This window comes from Oenanthe melanoleuca, chromosome 1 (genome assembly GCF_029582105.1).
Source record: "Oenanthe melanoleuca isolate GR-GAL-2019-014 chromosome 1, OMel1.0, whole genome shotgun sequence".
Lineage (NCBI taxonomy): Eukaryota > Metazoa > Chordata > Aves > Passeriformes > Muscicapidae > Oenanthe > Oenanthe melanoleuca.
The window spans coordinates 36,520,033-36,541,189 of record NC_079333.1 but is presented as its reverse complement, the minus strand read 5'-3'; the positions used below and the strand labels follow the sequence as shown (position 1 = coordinate 36,541,189).

Below are 21,157 nucleotides of genomic sequence, written 5' to 3'. Positions count from 1 at the left end.
CGGGCGGATCCGCCGCCATCCGCGCTGCCGGGGCCCGGGACCGAGGGGCTCGGGGGTGGAGGGACAGTCCGGGCGGTGTGGAGTCGCGCCCCGAGTTCTGTGTGGCGGCGGTCGGTGAGGGGTGTGCCCGGCCCGTGGTGACTTGGTGCGCGCCCGCGTTCGAGAGGCCTTCCCGGCTGGCAGCCAGGCCTGGCGAGCGGTCTAGGGGTCAGTGCCTTTGTCAGGTTCTTCAGCAAGTTTAGATGGTTGTTTTTCTTGCCTAAGGGATCTGCGTGCCGTGCCAGCGCTGCGGGCCGGAGCTGCCTTGGTGGCCATGAAGGATGCTGAGTTGCGGCTTGTTAGAACTAGGCAGAGTCGGTGCGGTCCGAGGGGCATTGCTGCCGCTGGCCTGGCTCTGGCGGTGTTGGCTTTGTTCCTGTGTTTGTTAGGCCGTGGGTGAGCCTGTGTTAGCAGTGTGCCCACACAGGCAAAGCGAAGCTGGCACATGAATGTTTTTCTAGGTGTGAGGGGCGCAGAATGGAACACAGTACTGGAGCTGTGGCCTCAGCAGTACCCAGTACAGGGGGACAATCTCTGCCCTGGTCCTGCTGGCCACACCACTGCTGATCCAGGCCAGGATGCCATTGGCTTTCTTGGCCACCTGGGCACACCTTGGATCATGTCCAGCCGTTGCTGACCAGCACCCCCAGGTGTTTTCTGCTGTGACCAAAGGGCAGGACCCAGCACTTTGCCTTACTAAATGCACCTCACTCAGTTTTCTTTAATCCATCAATAAAGCCCCTGCAGACACCTCTGCAGAGCCTTCCTGCCCTCCAGCAGATCAGCATTCCCACCCAATTTGGTGTAATCTGCAAACTGAATGAGGGTACCTTAATCCTCTTTTTGAGGTAGTCATTGAAGACATTAAACTGATCTGGCCCCAGCACTGATCCCTGGGGGGCATCACTTAAGGCCAGCTACCAGCTGGATGTAAGTCCATTCAGTATCACTCTCAAGGTCCAGCCATCCATCCAGTTTTTCATGCAATGAACAGTCACCCACCCAAGCCATCAGCAGCCAGTTTCTCCAGGAGAGTGCTGTGAGAAATGGTGTCCAAAGCTTCACTGAAGTGCAGGCAGACAATATCCACAGCCTTTGCCTCATCTGCTAAGTGGGTCACCTGGTCATAAAAGATCAGGTGTTTGGACATGCCTTTCCTAAATTCATGCTGGCTGGGCCTGATCCTTTGGTTGAAATGTATGTGCCCTCTGGGTGATCTGCTGCAGAGTATGTGAGGACATTAAATGAGTTCTGCTGTAGTGTCTTCAGGTGCTGAACTGTGTGTAATTACATTTGAAATATTGATGGGTATGATAAGTTTGTAAAACTCCAAAAAGCACAGTAAAAATAGAAAGATACACATCTATAGGGCTAGTACATTACTTAAGGGTATTACAGAGGTTCCTTTTCTATATGTTCTAGTTCCTTTTGCATAGCCTTGGCCACTGAAGAGCTGGATTGTGATGTCTTGCGAACAAATGGGTGATAAATTGTTATGAGCAGAGGAGATTTAGGTATCTTACAGCTCACAAAAAAACCAGAGGGAAGATGGCATTGCTTCTCATGATGACACTTGGATTAATTTAAAGGTTTAAACCACAGTGACATACTTATGTATGACTTAAAACTACAATATTCTTACAAGTTTAAGAAGCCATTGGCTACTTGTATGTGTGCTTACTTGGAGGAAAACTTAACCTTAGTAGGGAGAGGGTTAAAACATTCAGAATTAATCTCACTTAAGTCTCTGAACTCTGTTGAACCACTGAGGTTTGCCTTCCTTTGGGCAGGAATTGAACTAAAAAATTTTCTGACCTCAGTTATGCTGTGAATATTTTTAGGTAAGTGTCTGTGACTTGAATGTTAGTATGAAGAATGTAATTGGTCATGGTTCATAAGAAAATCTTTTCTCTAGTTTTCTCAGGATTGTTCTTGTAAGTTTACCCTGTCCTTATGAGTGGAGTAGAGGAAAGTTTGTTACCTGATAAATGTAAAATTTTGATTAGTTTCTTGTATTCTTGTTGCTTTTAGGGCAAGCTAAAACATGACTGATACAGATGAATCCCAGGCTTCTGGCTCTGATTACCCTGATGCCCAAGAACTGATCAGCCAGCAGCAGAAGGAGCCATCTGAGGTGTGTTCGTGGCAAAGGAATACAGGAACAGAGCCTTCATGGTCAAGGCAGAAGGCAGCTGCTCCTGGGGAGTCTTCAGATGATCCTAACAGCATGTGTAAATCATCAGCAGCTTCAGCTGAGGTTTTACTGATTAGCAGTGATTCAGAAATGTGAGTTTTTATCTCTAGTTCAGAATTTATTCTGTGGAGAACCTATGAAATGTATCATAAAAGTGTACCATTTTTTGAAAGTAAATACTTTTTTCTTCTTCAGTGATGTCTCTGCTGCTCATCCTGGGTGCTCCTTTGCTTCAAAGCAGAAAAGAAGATCTCAATCTTCAAGGCTGCAAGTTGAACCTGTTACAGGAGTGCCTGACAATGAAAGTTCCTCAGATTCTTCTCTGTCTCCCCAAAGTCCAGGGAAATCATTGGAAGTTCCCAAGCAGCAGAAGTCAAAACTCAATTTGAAGGCCATTTTTGCCTATCACTTCAGGGGAAGGAAGTTCAAAGCAGCCGCACACCGAAAATTCAAAATTCGCACACGGAAGAAAAAGAAGAAAAACTATGAGAGCACACAGATGCCCACAGGGAGGCCCCCACTCACAGCCTCACCTCAGGAGCAAAAGAGGAGGCTTCTAGACAGAGGGTTTCAATTCCCTTTTGTTGAAAAACATTATGGGGAGAAACATATTCCCTTAAAGATGGTTCTTGGCTATGAGGTAAGTCCTCTGTTTTGTGGGATATTGTCTTAGTCTAAAAATAGGGAATTGAGATGGGATATGTTGTGCATCTAGAATAAAACAATGAAACAAGTTTTACTTCTGTTAAACAGGACACTTGATGTTGTAGATTTAACAGCTATTAAAGGAAACAGCAAGAATATATTGTTGATACCATGTTACAATTGAGTTCATAATGTATATAAATGCTTTATAATGGTATTTTTAAGATCTTACCTTGCATATTATTTTCTACAGCAAGCAGCTGCAAAGGGATATTTCAAGTATATTGAAGTGCTTAAATATGAAGACCATCTTAAAAAAGCTTTAAAAGCCCTTCAGGCCAATGACGACTTAGAAAAAGAATGTGTGGTGTTTCGGAAACACAAATACTTAGATGATGAGGGCCCCATTTCCCCTATTCAGGAGACAGAGTAAGTTCATCTTTAACTGCTCTTTTGTGCTTAACTAATATATAAATGTGTGTATCAAGTTCAGTTGATCTCCTCTCCTGTTAACCTATGAAGGCATTGCTTATTTTGTGAGCAAAGCACTCTGCCACTTGGGATTCTGTGTTTGTAGATGTGACTTGAAAGTTCTCAGAGAAAGTAGTATTTTTAGTTTGATCTGATGACTGATAATTGTTGTTAGAAATTAAAATAAAGTATTTCCTGAAAGGCTGTGTTCTAAAAGTTCTAAGTGTTCTAAAACAAAGACTAAAGGATAATTTTTAATAACTTTTTACATTATTAAAAACCAAAGTGTCATCTTTGGTCTTCAGGGTCAAACAATTAGCTTAGTGCAATAAAAAGACCAGTGAATCAGCAAGAATACTTGCTCTTGTAAATATACTTTAAACCTTTAGAAAGCTTAAAAGAGAGTCTGAAGGTACAATACTGTCTTTCAGCTACTGTTCACTTAAGGGTTTGGAACTTCACATTTTAAGGTGCTATAAAAATACACAATTTGATCTATTTTTTTTTTTTTTTCAGTGATGATGAGGACAGCTTGAATGCTGATACTCAGGAAGAGTTTGATGCCAGAGTAGTGGTAAGCAAGCACTCCTTAAGTTCATAAACATTCTAGCCTTTCTGTTCTGAAGCTAAAGAATTAGTAGATGTCTTCAGTAGTCTTTAGTTCTTGAGCTTAAATCCAGAGTTAACTGTGACCTCTTTGTATCCTGATCTTTTAGTGCAGAAGGAGGTTGATAGTCCCCACTCTTCAGTGTATTGCTGAAATGTATTAGGAGTACTGCAGTTCTCTGTAGAGTTCTTAAAATTTGCAAATTTGCTACTAACATCTTAAGTATCTATAAACTAGACTTGTGACTACTTCTGTCTTCCATTTTCTTAGGCGAACAGCTCATTCATTCTAAGCAGCACAATTCCCAGTAAGAAAAAGTCAAAGCCAGGAAGAAAATGTGCAGAACCACCGGAAGTGATTGAAATAGTGGATGAAGAAGATGGTGCTGGAGAGAACTCGGTGCCTCTGCAAGGCTCTGCTCTGTGAGAGGCAGATGGAGAAAAGAGGTGGCAGTGGTCATTCTTCAGATACCTCTTTAATGGGCCTGTTTGGTTTAAAACATCAGTCTGGAGTCAGTGTTGAGCTCTCCACTAAGCTGCCCTAGGCACATTTGACTTACTGTGAGTATATTGGATTTGTGTCTGAGATAGTTTAAAAAAAAAACAAACTTGTCCTGCTAAGCTTCTAAGTGTTTTCTTTGCTACTCTCTATCCAAGAGTACAATATTCCTAGTTCAGTGGCTGATGATCTTGGTGAAATTCTGGCTTCTGGAACTTGAGTTCTGTTAACCAATGGGTCATAGAATTTCCATAATTAAAAATGGAAAGACAAATTCCAAATACTGTAACGGAACAACAGCACAGGATAAAAAAGCATGTGTACATAAAAAAGCAAGCATACATCTATATTCTCAAGTTAAAAGGGCAGTTTAGATGCCTTTCTTTCATAGCTGACTTCTTTGTGGATGGTGCTTGAGAGTGTTTTTCTTAGAGGTGCCGGTTTGAAATAGTTTAAAAGTTGAAGGGTTGAAGACAGAATTAAAGCTTAATGCAAGTCAAGTTCCATAAAATTGCAGAAGTGGTTGGTCAGCTTTGACAAAAGTTGCAGAATTTGGTTAATGCATTCAAATGATAATAAAATCCAGTTTTGTATGATTGAGGTTGTCTATTCCACGTGGAAGAACTTCTTAGAAAACTAATTCTCTGCTCCTTAATCTAATACAATAATTTGAAATTGTAAGTTAATTGTAAAAAATAACTGTAGCAGTATAGTGAATTTTGGATTTAAAATTTTTTCCCTCTTGCACTCCTCTGTCCAGAATGGCTTCTGATGTGAACATGACTTGGCAGAAGCTAAAAGCTCTTTATTAGCAGTACTTAGCAGACATTGGCCCAGCTGCAAATACCTTTCTCAAAGGTGTTTTATTCATTAGAAAACATGGCTAGTGGTTAGAAGTCCTACTGCAGCAGTTTTGGTAGCTGAAGTAATAAATACTTAGAATGTTCACTTATGAATCAGAAAGGTTTTTTTGTCACCTCACAGCCTCACTCAGGTGCTCTTAACCAAATTGCTGTCAGCAGCTGATTGACAGCTGTTCAGCATTTAAAAGTAATTTGTGCTGAACGAGCATGTTGTCAGTAAAAGGCTTTGTCTGCTGGTTAAGTTTCCTTCAAATGCAACTAACAGTCTGAGGAGATTTGCAGTAGGTGCTCAATATTGAGAGCAGGTCAAGTTGTGTTTAGATGCTTGAATTAAGGTCCTAGACTTTTGTAAAGAAAGTTTTCCAAATGCAGTTTGATAGCTCTAGGATTGCAGAAATTGTCTTCAGCAATTAAAGGTCACAACTAAAACTGGTCCAGAATTAATGGCTAAATGTAACTCTTTTGGGTGTCTCCCTGAGAAATACTCAATGGCTTGAAAGACTCATGCTGAATCTAGGAGTGGGGTTCTTGGTAGGCCATAGTGAGGAGTATGTGGAGTCCTGCTCATTCTGCAGTTCATGTGATGAATTTGGCTGTTCAACTGCTGAGTGACTCAGAAATGAACTAAATTTCAATTCTGATTAGAACTGGATAATTGCACATGAAAATCAAGCCTTATAGCTGTTAAATTGTTGAAATCCAGTTTTGACTTCAGGAATCTTCAGTTATTTGACTGTATATGACAGTTCTTACCACTTTGCTTTTCTTTCCCTTCTAGTTAATGTTGCTTTTGGAAGACGAAGTACCTCATGGTTTTTTTGCTGCACAAGGTAAGCTGTTACTTGGGTTTCAGTTTAGTTTCCTTCAGGTAGCTTTTTTTGCATTATTTCACAAAAGGTTTTGAAAAAATGCTCCATAGTTAAAATAAGCACATTACAGTGCTCCACAGCTGAGCAGCTTGTGTGTGTGAAGCTTCCAAGGTATGAGTTCAGTGCTACATACCTTTCATCTGTCTGATGAAAATTAGAGCCTGTTAGCCTCTCTTTGAACAAAAAATTGAGTTTTTGAATACTTCAGAATTCAGTTTTCCTTAGAAAACAGAAGTTTTACCTGATGTCAAATACTGCAGGGCAACTTTATCTGATCTGGTTTGGACAACACTGCCTGGAATTTTCTCTGCTGAAGATGTTGAAGAACTAGTTTCTCTTCAGTGTCTTTGTGGTGTTTCACCCACACTTTCTGTACCAGGGTGTATCATACCAGCTGCAGCTTCTGGTGGCTTCCCTGTGGTAAAATTCCATGTTAATTCATATCCCTTGCAAGCAAGAACAGGAGGGACAGCAGAGAGCAGCTGCTTAGTCTTGCATGTGGCTGTGAAAGCTTCTTACTGTAGGATGTTGCCAAGTTTGCATGGTTTGGGACAGTGTAGGAAGTAGCATGGAAGAAAGCACCTTGTAAAAATACAGCATAGGAAAAACCCTTTGAGATGGGAAACACTGAGCTGAGGGTGGGCAAGTGAGACCTTACAAGAACATTCTCGAGTAAGAGGATAGGAACAGATACCTCACTTGGCCATTGCTGTAGGTAGGGAATTGCACTGGGAAGTATGTTAGGCTGGCACAGTGTAAGTTGTCCTGAGGAGTGCATGTGATTCTGAGCTCCTCACCACAAATACCTTGGTCCAAGCTACCTGTCTAGAACTGGGAAGCGTGGTCATTATCAGCTGCTTCTACTGCTAACAGTAAGTATTTATAGTCAATTGGGAAGTAGCTTCAAATGCTGTTTAAAAATAGTAAAGAAATGTGTTTGGTCTGTTCCAGCACTTGATCAGGTATTGTCTTTCGCTGTAGACAAAAACCTGGAACCTAGTGCTTAGAAAAAACCCTTCTTTTGCAACCCACAGCTGATGGATGTATTAGTTGTGTTACTTATATGAAGGGACAATATTTGCATGGCCTCAAATAGCATTCATTCAAATACTGATCAGTCTAGAGCTTGGTGTTCTAAATTTTCAGAATTGTAGTTTGGTTACATCTTTTCTTTGCAGATGAACACACACTGCATCAGCAGCAGTTGTAACTTCTTTGGGGATCTCTTGAATTCTTACAGCTGTTTGCTGGCCTCATTCACTATTCCATTACTTCAGTGGACATCTATGCAACATGGTAGCAAAAGAGGTGAGGCTTTGTGTTTCTTCTGAGCTTCAGCATAAGACTGTTGGATTTCTTCAGCCTAGTGCTATTCACACAGCAGGTAATCAGACTAATTTGTGCACTGTATGGTATCTGCACCCAGCAGTGTCTTCCTGATGGGATGTTCAAAAAGCAGTGCTACAGTATTTCAACAGCTGGCATCGTTGGTTTTCATGCAAATGTGCTGGTTAAACTTGGTATTTCTGTTGAAACAAGTAAATTTAGTGTTTCTTAGTGGGGAACTTTTCAAATATAACAGTAAAAACTGTTAAACTGTTATGGGATAAAATATAGTTAAAACTAATGATGTTGTTCCAAAATATTTTTTCTTAAAGGGGCATTCCTGTGATGGGTGGAACAGATTGGAAAGCCTCTACTCAGGTGTAAGTATTGAGGAAACAGCTGGGTTTTTTCTGAGCTAGAGGTAGTTGTATAAAGATAAAAGCTTAAGTCTTAACTACTGGACTGCCTTTTGACAAGGAAAAAAAAAATTATTCTCTTTTGAAACAAATTCAAGTTCCACATGGCCACTAGAGAGGCTTCATTCAAAGTTACCTGGCTAGGCTTAAATACCAGGCTTTTCAAAAGACATTTTGGAGATTTTATGCCTCGTTTTTCAGCAACTAGACACAACCTGCTGTGTGTCTGAATTTGAAAACGTGGCTAGAAGAGTAACAGGTTCTGCTTTCCTCGCTGTACACTTAATTGCAGTGGTGACAATGAGACCTGTAACAAGTTAATTTAGTGGGACAGTTCTGCAAGCATACTTAAAAGTGCAGCTACTATGAAATTAAGGATAAACTTGAGTTAATGTGCTTCAATTCTGCATCCTATGTACTAAAAGAAGTAGAATTAACAGGTAGAGGAAAAGTACTTGAAGTGCTGAATTCTTGTAGATGGTTTATTAAAGACATATTTTTAAGGTGTCTTGAAATGGTGTCTTCCATGCTTTCTTTGTGAGGTAACTCCTTAGTTTTACCTTGTGTACCAGAGTGCTTGAGTTTCTTCAACTGCAGAGAGACCTTATTGCAGATAAAATACTTTGTGTCATCAGCCTTCAGCCAGTGTGTAACTGGACTACTGTCTGCATGGCTTGATAAAAGCACCCAAGTCTTGATGGACTACTAAAATACTGAGGAAACCTGAAAGTATTACTTACATACAATAATTTATTTTAGGAAGTGCACCTGAAGTCCAGTCTGAAGTAACATTTTTCGGTAAGTTTGTGTGACTTTTTTCCCCCTTGCCTCTTTCAGGTCAGCCACCTGTCTTTAGCTTGGTGAGCTGGTTATACTGCTGCTCCTTTCTTACTGAGAGAATGCAGTGTTGTTTTGGAAAACACAAGAGCTTATCTTCCCCAAACTTGAGAATGCTGTGAAAAAGTTGTTGTGATGATTGGCAAAATGTTCAACTGCTCTGAAGAGCGTGAGTGAGAAGAGCCTTTCTGAACAAATTACTCAGTACTGTTGTAGGTTCTGCTGATTTGCATGCACATACGTGCTGGTTTGTAATATAATGTTTGTAACATTACATGCTGGCTTTTTCTGATGGCAGGTACTCAGAGAAAGTGAAGGAAGAAATGTAGGATGCCATTTCACAGAAGTCTGAAGCCGCCTCACGGGTTAGTGTTACATCTGAAGTTCTGCCTGTATCTTAATGACTGAGGGGCTCTGGTTGGCCAGAAGTCTCTCAGACCAAGCTTAATAATTTGTGAAGATTTCAGGGACTGTTTTCAGCATTACACTACTATACCTTAATGGATCATTTGTTCTGTTAAGGGAAGAATTTACTCTAACTTAAGTTTGCCCTAAGAATGTTCATGTAAATTCCTCAGTCAAAAATAGGTGAACAGGCTAACTGCTTAAACTGATAGTTTTTTGTTGACCAGTAGTTTGAAACAACATAAAATGACACTTAGTGGGATCTGTACCAGATGACTTTCCAGTCTGCTTGATTTTTATTTGTCTCTTGTGTTAATTTATAGTACCAGAAGTGTTGAGGTCTATCCCGATGGGATCTTTTCTGTAGGTTCATGTCGTTGGAAACGCCTCACAGAATAAACTTGTGGTTTGCCTTTACCCACTTAACTACCTGTTAGCTCTGTGGGATAAAACTGCAAGACAAATCTTAAATCCGAGGATTGCGGGGATGCCCAGTGCTCTCCATTAGGTGTACATGCTTGGAATACAAAACAAAAAGTGATTCAAGTGGAAAAGCTTGGTTGGAGTCAAAAGTCACCGTGTTCTGGTTCTGGGACTTCAGGTGCAACTGACATTCTGAACTTAGTCTTTTGCCCAGGTTTTTGTGTAGGCGCCTGACTTGTAAGACAGTCTTTTTGTTGCTTGTTTTCTGGGTGGCTTGAAACAGTCTATTCCACTTTAATCATGCAGGAGTGATTATTTTTTCTTGTTTCAGTGGCTGTAGGTAAGAAGAGAGCACTGTGATGTCTGTTATGAAGTAATTTCATAACTTGATGCATTTTAGATGCGTATCAAGAGATGCTCCAGTTTCATACTGAGTGGCAATATTTGAGTTATTTCTTCAGGTATGGGGTTTAATGAGTTAATTTCTGAGCAGCTCAGCCAGTTAACTGCTATACTGTTAAATCCCTGGATTCTGTTCTGTAGAATGAAGAGTAAAAGTAAAAGAAGCAAAGTACTCTGGAAAAAGTATAAAGTATAAGAGTACCTCTCACTGCTGATAGCCACTGGGGCTGTCAAGAACCTTGAATGTAAAGTGAGATGATTTGTAAAGTGTAAGTGAAGGATTTGCAGTACCTGCACCCAGCATCCTTCTGTGGGATGTTCAAAAAGCAGTGCTACACCAGTGCAGCATTTTGCATCCTTGGTTTTCATTCTGCTGTGTCTGTTAAACCTGGTATTTTTGTTGAAACAGTCTTTAACCTCTTCAGATATTTCAGTGTACTTTCTATTTCCATGTAACAAATGAAAATAGAGGTTTTTGTTTGTCTTCATTTTGATTACCTCTGTGAAAACTGGCTACTGGCCTCTGGAACTCAGCAAGTGCATTCAATTCTTGGTAACAGGTGCCTGAGGATACAGAACAAAGTGAACTGCCCTGAGTTTAAAAAATGGAAGCTATTTGACAGGTAAGTACTCAGTTACTAGTTCCATACTGTTTCACAGTTGTTGTATTAGCTTTGTATGACTGTAAATATGTGAACTACTAAACTGTTGAACTAAGTGTATAAATGGTTGTGCAGTACCAGACATTATTGGGTAGTGATCACTGCAGATCTTGGCAGTATCTGAGCAGATCACTCACCTGTGAGTCATTCTTGTGTGTGTATGCACACTTGATTTTGCTGGCAGTTTTGCAGCCAGTTGTAGTACTGGTGTCTTAATTAGACTGCTGTTGGTTGTGAGGAATTCCTCAGTACTTGGAGCTTGTGCCATACTTCAGGCTTGTTCACAGCTTGGGCTGCATATTGGCATTGACTGGTCCTTCACTGGAAAAGATGGGCAGCTGGGTTATTGAGTCCCATAAGAGCAGTGAGAGGAGTATCTGGTCATTACCAAGGCTGCTGGGATGTTCCTGTTTCTGGTGAGCTGTGGACATGACCATAAAGCAAATCCACCAGACTCATGTGTTTGTCACGCAATGTGGCACCAAGTCTGCTGGGAATAAAGCTTTAACATAGGTCAAGGACACAATATTCTGTTCTGCTGTTAAGAGTAAGTTCCTGCTGATGCGTTGGGATGTGGCTTGTAGGGCTGTATCCTTGGGCACCTTCAACACTGAAACTACAGGGGAACAAAAGTTCCAGTTGGGAGGGCTTCTAGAGCTCCTGCTATGAGGATGGTTCTTTGGAACAGAAGCAAGAAAGGGAAACAAAGGCTGTTCCATGCAATTTACACCCAGGGTGCCTTTCCCCCTGTACTAATCAAACCCGTCTTTTTAACTCCTAGGGTCTGCTGCCAAATTGCTGCATGTCAGAGGGATGAGAAACACCTCCTGGAAGCTACCAAAGTGAGAGTGAAGGTAAGGGCACTTGGCAAAAAGGCTGATAACTGTAAAGAAATTAAAGGTCACTTCAAAGAGGGTTTGCATGGCTGAAAAACCAGCAGCTCTTAACGCGGTGACCGCATATTGAAATCCTCTTCAGGATGCCGTGGACACTCCATGTGTTCTATGGTCTATTTCTGAGGAGATAACACCTCGTGTAGTTTGGCCTCCTGGGCTGAAAAAGAGCCTCATCCTGCTGCCTTTGGGGCTTTTTGATGCTCATGTAGAGGAGAGCCTACTAAGTTCCGTCCTGAAGCAAGAACTTGCAGCATGGGACATTCGGGAACAGAGTTGATTTGGTTGTGGTTTGAGCAGTCTTGCAGCCCAGTTGCTGCTTGTGTGTCCAGAGAAGGTCAGTGGAGCTAGGAAAGGGTCTGGAGCATGTCCGATGAGGAGCAGCTGGTGGGGGTGTTTAGCCTGGAGAAAAGAAGACACAAGGGGAATCTTCTGCTTTGTACAACCTCCTAAAAGGAGCTTGTGTTGAGGTGGGGTTGATCTGCCAATCTGCAAGCAGGAGGATGAGAGGAGATGACCTCAAGTTCTGCCTGGAGAGGTTTAGATTGGATATTAGACAAGTTGCTTTTATTTGTATTGAAAGTGCTAATAGATATTTTTCCTCTCTTAGATCCTGGTGATGGTGCTGCAAGCCTGCTGCAAAGAACTGCACAGCTGTTACACTCTAGAGAAGGTTCTTTATTTGTATTGCAGTTTTTTGGAATTAAACGTTCATTTTCACTTGTTACTGCTTTGTACACTGTAGTATGTGTTGTGACTTGTCTCTTGCCCTCCTGAGAGCTGTGCAGGTGCCTGTTGAGTGTTAGAGAGAGCCCAGCTAAACTGAGTGCAGAGGTGACTGGAAGTGGATTTATCAGGTCTTTTCCCTCCCTTCCCTGTCACTCAATTCAACTGTACCAAAGCCCTGGACAGGTCTGGGAAGAGGCTCAGAGTTGGGGTTCAGCCTGGAGCAGAGAAGGTTCCAGGGATCTTTATAGAGCCTTAAGCACTGCAGGGGAATTGGACCAGAGGACCTTTAAAGGTTTCTTCACGACCCCCAACTGCTCCATGATTTGCTGTGGTGCACTTGAACCAAAATGAGAATGAAAAGCCCTTGGTACTGCACCTGTTAATAGCAAAGTTTACAGCACAAGTTGAGTTTTGAATTTGTCTGGATGATGTGCTTACCTCTTTTTAATTCTCCCATTCAACTCCTTTTTTTATGTACCTTGTAACTGCAGGAAACTATACTTCTAATCTTAAATCACATACTGCAAAGAATAGATTAAAAACTCCAGCTTTACAGAAGAAATGTCCTGTACTCAAGAATTCAAATAACCTTAACTTTATTTAAAAATATTTTATACATATACATTACAAAACTTAGTATCTCTGTAAAATATTAACATACATGAAAGGCCTTTCAGGCCAATAACTCCATCTGAGATAAACAATGATGAAAGCAGCACAGTCCATCTGCTGCACTGGTGAGCTCTGAACAGGGGGCTGCAGGGGGTTTGGGGTACTCACTGTTTTCCTACAGCTTGAAGCTGAGGATTCCTAAATAGCTTCACAATTCACTATTTAGGCTGCACCACTCAGTGGCCTGGATTGTACCAATCCCACTGTGTCCTTGTTGCTCAGTCTTTGCCTGTCATGGTGCTTTCCTGGTCTTCTTGGCTCGCAGTTTTTCCAGCATTTTCTGCAAATACAACAAACCAGGAATAAAGTACTGAAGCTGAAGTGACTGCCCTAAAGCCAGCATTCCTGGGTACTGTGCTGTACCAGAACATCAGGAATGGGCAGGGCAGTCTGGACAGCAGTGAGTGCTGTTCCAAAGGGCAGGGGGGGCAGGTGTGCTTATTTGTCATTTCTGTCAATGCTGGGGTCTGTAAAGCAATGTAACGAGCAGCAAATCATTCTGCCACAAAGCAGGTGAGTTGTGCTCAGGGCCAAAGGTAGGAATTGGACCTAAATCCCCTATGGTTGTCACAGCCTGTCAGGATTATCAATCATTTCCTCCCCTTCAGTTTGAGGCCCAGCAGGGGAATGGGGGAATTGTCAAGTACAGGTTTCTTGTTCAACCCTGTTCCACAGCAACTGCCATCAAAACCCCAACAAGATTCTTGCATCTTTCAAGTTTGGGCATGTCCAGAATCTTACCCTACCTATAGTAGCCAAAGCAGCCCAAAATGTACCAAACCCAGAATATTGTAAGCAGCTGGAGCCTTATTGCTTAAGCTCAGGTCAGAAAAATTCAGCCTGAGGCAGACATGCTTTTTAGAGAAAATATGAGTTCAGTTGTTGACAAGGAAATTCTCACATGGGATGTATCAATGGCATCACTTTACATCCAGACTGGTTTGAGGGTTCTCCATTTCATCTCCAGTCACAGCACATCTCCATTACTCTGGAATCACGAGACCAAAGGACAAGAAGACACTGTAGCAAACTATTACCTTTTGAAACTCTTTAGCCTTTTCTCTGTTTTTAGCATAAGTTTCTTGCCTTGTTTTTTCTTCCCTTCTGATTTTTACTTCTGCAAGCTGATTATAAAGTCTGTGAAAACAGAAAAACAAGTGTCTGGGCAGGAAGGAAGTGGCACAAACGGAGTAGGTTAACAAGTTTAAGGGTTTGCCTTGGCTCAGTTGCTAGCAACTGGGAAAATTTCACTGCACTCTCCAGTAATCCAGAATCACTTCAAATAGTTTTTCAACTGCATCAAACAAGCCCCCTCCCCATTCAGAGCTGCTCTTGTTACTGCTCTAAGTGCCCAAGTGCAACTGTGAACTTGGCATCAAATTTAATCCCATGACACAGCTGGCTCAGTAGGGTGACACCAGCAGAGTGACCTTCCTCAGTGCCACCTCTGCAAGGGCAATGCCCAGCAGGTACCTGCATCAGACACACCTGGCTCCTCTCCCACCTGCTCAATGTTAGCAGCACTGGGTCCAGCTGGAAGAGCACAGACTGAACAGCAGCTTTCATAAAACACAGATGAACTCGGGGGTTTTTTGGGTTGTTTTTAATTAAACTTCTCCCACTTGTGTTCATGCATTACCTGGATGTACGCTGGTGCATTTCAATCTCTCCAGCCTTCCTCTCCTCTCGAGAAGATACTTTCACTTCTCCTACTTTTTTCAACTGATTGGCAAGTGTACCATTTTTTCCTAGGGGAAAAAAAGAAGCCAAACATATCTTATATTTAAATCACTAGTTCAGCTACCTCAAAAGCATGAGAGATTTCCATAGATTTTTAAAGACACAACAAAACCCAAAACAAGCTAGCAGAATGGAAGCAATAGAGATGACATCCTGAGTTAAATCCTCCCAGTCTCACTCCTGAGGCTGCTGCCTGTGCTTCAGGCCATCCATAGCTCTCCAGAGCTGACCTCCAAGCCACCAGGACCAGGCACTAGAGATGCACAAGTTTGCTAAACTGCTACACTGTTCTGTGATGAGCAGCTGTTTGCAGAGGCACCTTACAATGATAAAGGTGGGCTGATTGTGAAATATGAAGAGCCCTTGTAAGGGCCTTTACAGCACTGAAGAGGCAGCCAGACAGTGGGGAAAACAAATCTGATTCCCTGAGAAAACAAAGAATATCCCAGTCTGCAACAGCAAATACATGGCAAATACATTTATTCTTTGATTGAAGGGATACCTAATACTGTGTCTTGCCCCCAGATAAACCTACCAGAGAGAAGACCAGACTCCTGTTTGCTTCTTAGATTCTTAGACTTTCCTCCTTGAAGCTTTCTTGCTCCCAGCTTTTCATTTTCTCTCTCCTTATTTTTTATTGCTTCTACTCTTTTCTGAGATTCCTGGATGAAATTCTGCTTTCTTTTTAAGAAAGATTTTTGTAAACTTCCGGGTGTAGCTGCAAATTCCAGCAGCATCACTGTGAAAGAAAAGGAGAAGTCTCTACATTTCTCACTGTTAGCAATGAGCAGTAAGTCATGCATTTCAAGATACTTCTCCTAAAATGCTGAGTTGAGCACTGTTGTAAATGGCATGAGGAGAATGGCTTAGAATGAGGCATCTTGCAGAACCAGCAGCAATTCAGACCTATGGTATTCAGAATGGTCAGCAGGTCTGCCCAGACAAATGCTGTGAGAAATATTGCATCAAAAGCATCTGGATGCATCAAAATATACTGAAGACCTGACAAATCCCTAACAAAATTAAGTTCTGTGAATTCCTGACCTTCACATTACTGTAGTTCATCTTAGACAAAAAAAGTCAGTATTTTACTACTGTTACAGACTATCATCAGAACAGGATTAAAAAAAAAAAAAAAGGATAATTCTTTGGCTACAGGACTTGAGGGACTAAAAGAAAATCAAAAATAAAGGTTCATAAACTATGACAACAAATCAGAAAATGACACAGATTTTTTCAAAATCAAGTCATTACAACACCAAACAAGTGTAGAGATTCTGAAGTTTTATCAGAGAGAACCTGGCCTAGGAAGAGACAAGTCAATGTGACACACTAATCCTCAGTCAAAGGTGCTACAGAGCAAGCCTGAACAGCAGGATGCACTTGCCTAAGTGAAACCAGCTCTAAGTTTTCCAAATGAGAAGTGTATTTTGTTGAGGAAATACTAAATAATACTAAAAAATACTTTCAACTTCAGTGTATTGAAGTACCACATAATTACCTGCAGTCTGATGTGATGGACAGTGACTGTCATTGGAACTCTGGGCTTTGGGAGAACTGTCAGGCCCTGTGAATGCTGAATAATCTGCATCTGGACCTAGTGGTAAAAATTCTCTCTCCTGTTTCAAAAGATAAGTGATTGGATTGGAAATGCTTAAAACATACAACAAATCTGAGTGAAGCAGTACTACTGTACCACAGCATAGACCCAATGCAAAGAAAAGACATGTTTTTGCCTTTATGCCTGATGCAAAGCAAAATCAGAAATGGATCTTGGTAATAGGTATGAAAAAACTGTTTTCTAAAAACATTTTAAAACTTAAAACAGAAACAAACAAAGTCCTCAAAAAACCTAAAAACATCCATTAAAGACTTTTTGCCCACCAGATTTTAATTGCATGTTCTTAGTACAGGTCTGCAAATCCAATTTCTTTTCCTTTCCTCCTGCTCTCTCCAGTTCTCCCCATCACTCTCTTCTGTTCTCTTTTCCCTCTTTTCCCAGAGACAGTGACACCCACTGCAGCAGTACAGCCTCCACCTGCCAACCTCCACCTCACCCATGTATAAACTACTTGGTAAAAACCCATCCTTAGAAACTTTTAGGAATTCTCTAGATGCCTCTTGCAATTAGTGCACGATTTAATATAAACCATTTATCTAACAGACACAGATTACTTGGTTCTGCATCAGTACTTCAGCACCCATGGAGCACAAGGTGAGGGGCTCCTCCTTTTTTTACCTGTTTAATTTGTAGTTTTCATTTTATCCCACGTGCTCCTTTCATTCAGTTTTAACTAAGATACAATTCAATCTTGCAAACACCAGCAAGTTGGTTTTGTTTTTTGCAGCAAGTCTTCCCAAACTCTATCTAGATCAATATGACAAGGTAGTAATTCTAAGGAATATCCCAAATTTAGGATCTATGAGATATGTCTGGAAAACCTAACATCAAACCAAGATGATCCAAAGCAATTACAAAGCTTGGAGAACCCAACAATCTCTTGTTTGGAAACAGTGGATGAACTGCTGCAGTGGGGCCTCTCTCTCTCTAACTTCAAAACAGAATCGCCTTAGATAATGCTCACCTCAGTAAAAACATTACATTCACACTGATCCACACATGCTGAGTTATCCATTGCATCCTCCTTAACTTTCTCTTGGTTAGGATGTTGAATGTCTGATTCTACAATACTGATGTCATTGGAGCTTATCAGAGTGAGCTCAGGTTCTTCCATAATACCATGCCCTGACTCAGTCTCCTAGAAAATAAATTAATCAAGACATAGGAAGGAAAATAGTAAAAACCCAGTATTTCCAGCAACAACTGTTATCAGAAAAAGGAACTCATTTAACATACAGAAGAAAGAAAACCTGCCCCAAGCAGCAAATGAAATACAGAAAGAATATTTGTATATCAGAATTCAAAAAACTGAAACAAATAACCCAAAGCAACTAACAACTACAAATACTCTCCCTCTCCACAAGTTTAAATTACGTAGTTCTAGGGCAATTTTTTTTTAACGCTACATCAACACTGTTTCTTTAAGTTTGCTTATGCTTTGGTTAATTTATTTACCTCCTTCAGGCTTCTAAACAGAGCCAGGGGCTGTTCAGTGAGGCACTCATGCCATGTAACCCAGCTGCATGAGCTCTGTCACTGTGCTAAGGGGAGGAGGTGCAGTAGAGATGCTACAGCTCCTCCAACCATCGTGGGAACTCAGCCATTTAAACTACTGCTAATCATCTCAGTGCCAAGATCTGGAAGGAGGAGTAGGGCAAAACTCCAGGAAACAGGAACTGGAATTGCAAAATCAACATTTGCCAAGCTTTCAGATATTGAAGGTCTAAAATAACTTTGTGCAACAACAAAATCCCTGCTTTTGGAAATCTGTTCTACTCACCCAGACTGGAATATGACAAGAGCTTCTGGGCTCAGGATGAGAATGTTTTTCATGTCTTTGGAATAAAGAACTGTTCTGTTGTACAACAGTGTGCAAACGGATGTCTGAGTCTTGCAAATTGGTTTCTATGAGAACTCTGAGAGGTTCTTGTCCTTCTGGAAAGCTTTGATCTGGCTCCTTTATATCTGTATTGCACTGAGAATGCAGCTCCACAGCTTTATTTACCTCATCTACATGAACTGATTTTTCAGGAAGCTTCACATGCTTCTTCTCATCAAATGCCTCCAAAGGTAATTTTTCAGAAGACATAGTCTCTTTTATTAACTGCTGAGGGGAAGTTTGATCCATCGGAACAGGTGAGGGATCTAGTTGATAAAATGATTTTTGCTCTTCCAGGTGAATCAGACTTTCATTCCGCAGATTTTCCACTGAACACTGGAGACTAATACATCCCATACTTCTTGACAGCTCTTCATATCCACTTGCAGGTGAAATATAGTTCTCATTGTCTCTGTTCATAATTCCAGGGGTTTGTTCAAAAGGTCTCTGTGTCACCGTGTTAATACCCCCTGGCTGATCAGCATTCTGACAGTCATCACTCAGAGTAGAGTCTAATTGCAGTGGTTGAAAAGATTCTTCAGATCCTGTTTCAAAAATTGTCAGAAGTCAAACTTCTTGCTAACAAAACAGAATTTCCACTTTAAGTCTCTCTATAAGAAGATTTTTCAGTAATGTATAACTGTATATAATGTATAAGAAGTCTAGTAAATAGGAAGAAACATTTTGTTTAAAAAAACTGCTTAAGTTTCCTCAAACATAATACCATTAACATCACAGAAAATTAATCCATCACTGTACACAAAATTAAAAATACAGCAATTTCTGCTGCTGCTTATGTTTAGGGATGGATTTTGTGATGGTGCTGACATAACTACACTGAAGTCAGAACATTTTATACCTTATACCCTGTAAATGGAAGTCCTCTGAATCTCTTTTGGGCCTGCAACAAAATTTCTAAACCAGAAGGAAAATGATCCAAAACACCATAACTTGGGCAGAAAATCTTCAAAGTAGAAAGCAACATTCAAACTGGAACAGAGACCACTGTTCCTACAAGGAACAGTATTGCACCCTAAATTATCTTTCTTTATCTGAGCATAGAAGTCAAGATACCATTTTTCCCCAGAAGAAGCTGGGCAAAGAGAAAGACTGGGTATCAACATTAATTATTGGGGAAGCATTTCAGCAGAATAGCATCTGCCAAACAGGTAACAGTGTTGTTTAAATTACTTTTTTTTGTCCTAAGTTTGATGAAATTGGTTGCACAGACTCCAGCACTGTGTTATCACCAGGCTTTTTATACACATGGAAAGTGCCACAGAAACCTTTTAATGGTTTCCTTTAGACTTTTTTGGCATTCTTTGATACACAGAAGAAATCTAGTTTTACATGTATAAAGAATATTTTCTGCTGATAAACAGCTGTTCAGGGGGAGGGAAGAATTACATTGCAACATCAGTCTTCCTTGAACAATCCAAAATAGTTTTTACTTACTTAGCCCGTTGCTTATGTTATTTTCCCCCTCCTTTTAAACCACAACAATAATTGGTTTGAGATTATAAAAAAAACTTAAGAGATGGGAAGATTTTGCAGTTAAAAAAAAAGAATGTGTCTATAAGCAATTTAGAAATAGAATGGTTTGAAGTTAAAATGGAGCTTCCTAAATCTTATTTGATGTGACCACAACATCTTGAAGTGTCAACCTCTTCTAGCATTTTTTATTACTTTGCAAGTTACAAATATAACTGACCAATAACATTTACATTATAACTACACCTATTACTTAAATTAGTGGTAATTATTGCCACATTTCCTGTTCAGCTTTTTGCTGGAGCATCTTGAAACACTGAAACACCTGATTCTTGCTCCAGAAATATTTAGATTGCTACTAGCTGCATTTGGAATTTTCAGAATTTAGAATTACATGAAATATCAAGTTAATTTAAAATTTAACTGCAAAACATTAAAAATATTTTTCCTGCTATAAGTTGCAGTTAAGTTAATCATAAATTTCTAATCCACTAAATTAATTATAACACTGTAGCTCAAAAGTTGCTGTCCTGTCCTCCACTTTATTTTGTAGAGATAAGGCAGTTCTGTAATCAAACCAAGTATCACGGTGTGCAGTATATTGCTGTGACTTACAGTAGGAAAGAAAAATGGAATTTTTCCTGAAAAATGCAATGTATGTAAAAGACAAATGTGTCAGTTCAGAGAGACTAACACATGAACAAAATTTTAATCAATTTTTAGAACCTCCTTATCTTACTCAAGCTTACAAAATAATGGATATAGATTAATAAGTATTTGAAAAAGGACAGCTTCAGACAGAGTTGATATTTCTTCACTAACCAAATCACTGCAGAAGGAATAAGTAACATAATATCCATTACAGTGACTTGAACACACTGGTCTGCTTTTGTATCACAGTCTTAACTGCGGAAGAAATGAACTTAGAAAATTTAGAAGTTCTACCATTTAAGGTGGTGGAGGAGATCGTGAGGTTAAGCTAAGACATTTCAAAGCAGGGCTGAGCAGTGAGATCTGTCCCCTTTTCAACACTGCAAATCCACTCTAAGGGCTGGTATTTACACACTGGCACAAAGCTGATTTTGAAAGCACTGATCTGACTACACTGAACATACCTGGAGTAACATTTTCTCTAGCAGAACCTTCTTCTGATGTAATATTTTGCCCATTTCTTTCAAGACTAGAAGGCAGACTGCTTCTTTGTCCATTCAGACCAGGGTTTTCCCCTTCTAGAAATGTAGACACATCTGGACTTTCTGTTGAAAATTCTGAAGTCTAGCGGCATAAAAAAATTTTGATTTAAGATTAATTTTTTCAGAAATATGAAGGATTAAAAGAAAAAAGTAGTTTTGATTTTTGGGTCACACTTCTGCTACAATCAGCAATCTATGCATATAAAAATACTGCTGTATTTTTTCTAAATAGTATAGGGATTATCCATTTACATCTTACAGAAATCTTCAGCCAAAGCATTT

General features: G+C 40.4%; 2 protein-coding genes and 8 non-coding genes across 14 annotated transcripts in view; 9 read left to right on the top strand and 1 right to left on the bottom strand.

Annotated features, from left to right (window-relative positions):
- The first annotated feature begins 1,709 nt into the window (after window positions 1-1,709).
- TAF1D (TATA-box binding protein associated factor, RNA polymerase I subunit D) lies at window positions 1,710-11,159 on the top strand. 4 transcript variants are annotated; one of them, XM_056502651.1, is made up of 12 exons: window positions 1,710-2,325; window positions 2,429-2,873; window positions 3,132-3,307; window positions 3,866-3,923; window positions 4,227-4,516; window positions 6,096-6,147; window positions 6,447-6,606; window positions 7,427-7,494; window positions 7,845-7,892; window positions 8,688-8,726; window positions 9,064-9,130; window positions 10,556-11,159. In XM_056502651.1, exons 1-5 carry the CDS (start codon window positions 2,084-2,086, stop codon window positions 4,380-4,382), a joined length of 1,077 nt encoding a protein of 358 aa, XP_056358626.1. In that variant the 5' UTR covers window positions 1,710-2,083; the 3' UTR covers window positions 4,383-4,516; window positions 6,096-6,147; window positions 6,447-6,606; window positions 7,427-7,494; window positions 7,845-7,892; window positions 8,688-8,726; window positions 9,064-9,130; window positions 10,556-11,159. The 4 variants fall into 4 exon arrangements, with proteins under 4 accessions (XP_056358626.1, XP_056358697.1, XP_056358549.1 ...); XM_056502722.1 differs by lacking the exon at window positions 8,688-8,726 and adding an exon at window positions 8,766-8,934 and having other exon boundaries at window positions 6,447-7,058; XM_056502574.1 differs by having other exon boundaries at window positions 6,447-7,058.
- LOC130260941 (small nucleolar RNA SNORD5) lies at window positions 5,892-5,963 on the top strand. Its single transcript, XR_008841885.1, has one exon. It is a non-coding gene; the product is annotated as a small nucleolar RNA SNORD5 (small nucleolar RNA).
- LOC130260928 (small nucleolar RNA SNORA40) lies at window positions 7,136-7,262 on the top strand. The gene has a single exon (XR_008841879.1). It is a non-coding gene; the product is annotated as a small nucleolar RNA SNORA40 (small nucleolar RNA).
- LOC130260879 (small nucleolar RNA SNORA8) lies at window positions 7,588-7,726 on the top strand. The gene has a single exon (XR_008841861.1). It is a non-coding gene; the product is annotated as a small nucleolar RNA SNORA8 (small nucleolar RNA).
- LOC130260894 (small nucleolar RNA SNORA1) lies at window positions 8,115-8,246 on the top strand. Its single transcript, XR_008841867.1, has one exon. It is a non-coding gene; the product is annotated as a small nucleolar RNA SNORA1 (small nucleolar RNA).
- Window positions 8,891-8,963, top strand: LOC130260872 (small nucleolar RNA Z40). Its single transcript, XR_008841860.1, has one exon. It is a non-coding gene; the product is annotated as a small nucleolar RNA Z40 (small nucleolar RNA).
- On the top strand, window positions 9,504-9,635 carry LOC130260902 (small nucleolar RNA SNORA18). Its single transcript, XR_008841871.1, has one exon. It is a non-coding gene; the product is annotated as a small nucleolar RNA SNORA18 (small nucleolar RNA).
- On the top strand, window positions 10,279-10,406 carry LOC130260880 (small nucleolar RNA SNORA8). The gene has a single exon (XR_008841862.1). It is a non-coding gene; the product is annotated as a small nucleolar RNA SNORA8 (small nucleolar RNA).
- Window positions 11,160-11,555: 396 nt separating the features above from the next.
- Window positions 11,556-11,688, top strand: LOC130260886 (small nucleolar RNA SNORA25). Its single transcript, XR_008841864.1, has one exon. It is a non-coding gene; the product is annotated as a small nucleolar RNA SNORA25 (small nucleolar RNA).
- A 1,172-nt stretch (window positions 11,689-12,860) lies between these two features.
- The window catches only part of CEP295 (centrosomal protein 295), a 42,146-nt gene continuing 33,849 nt past the window's right edge, over window positions 12,861-21,157 (bottom strand). Inside the window, exons 22-29 of one of the 2 annotated variants that reach the window (XM_056502285.1) lie at window positions 20,798-20,957; window positions 18,093-18,736; window positions 17,277-17,450; window positions 16,193-16,310; window positions 15,227-15,430; window positions 14,591-14,699; window positions 13,989-14,088; window positions 12,861-13,231 (exon numbers count right to left, since the gene is read on the bottom strand). In XM_056502285.1, the coding sequence (XP_056358260.1) occupies window positions 13,184-13,231; window positions 13,989-14,088; window positions 14,591-14,699; window positions 15,227-15,430; window positions 16,193-16,310; window positions 17,277-17,450; window positions 18,093-18,736; window positions 20,798-20,957 (1,557 nt within the window). In that variant the 3' untranslated portion in view covers window positions 12,861-13,183. The remainder of the gene's footprint in view (window positions 13,232-13,988; window positions 14,089-14,590; window positions 14,700-15,226; window positions 15,431-16,192; window positions 16,311-17,276; window positions 17,451-18,092; window positions 18,737-20,797; window positions 20,958-21,157) is intronic. The other variant, XM_056502367.1, reaches the window with a different exon arrangement.

Excerpts from the sequence above, each read along its gene's own strand:
- TAF1D (XM_056502495.1), top strand. The coding sequence starts at position 2,084 with ATGACTGATACAGATGAATCCCAGGCTTCTGGCTCTGATTACCCTGAT. Across the intron at positions 2,874-3,131 it reads AGATGGTTCTTGGCTATGAG|CAAGCAGCTGCAAAGGGATA; the intron begins GTAAGTCCTCTG and ends TATTTTCTACAG. Across the intron at positions 3,308-3,865 it reads TCCCCTATTCAGGAGACAGA|TGATGATGAGGACAGCTTGA; the intron begins GTAAGTTCATCT and ends TTTTTTTTTCAG.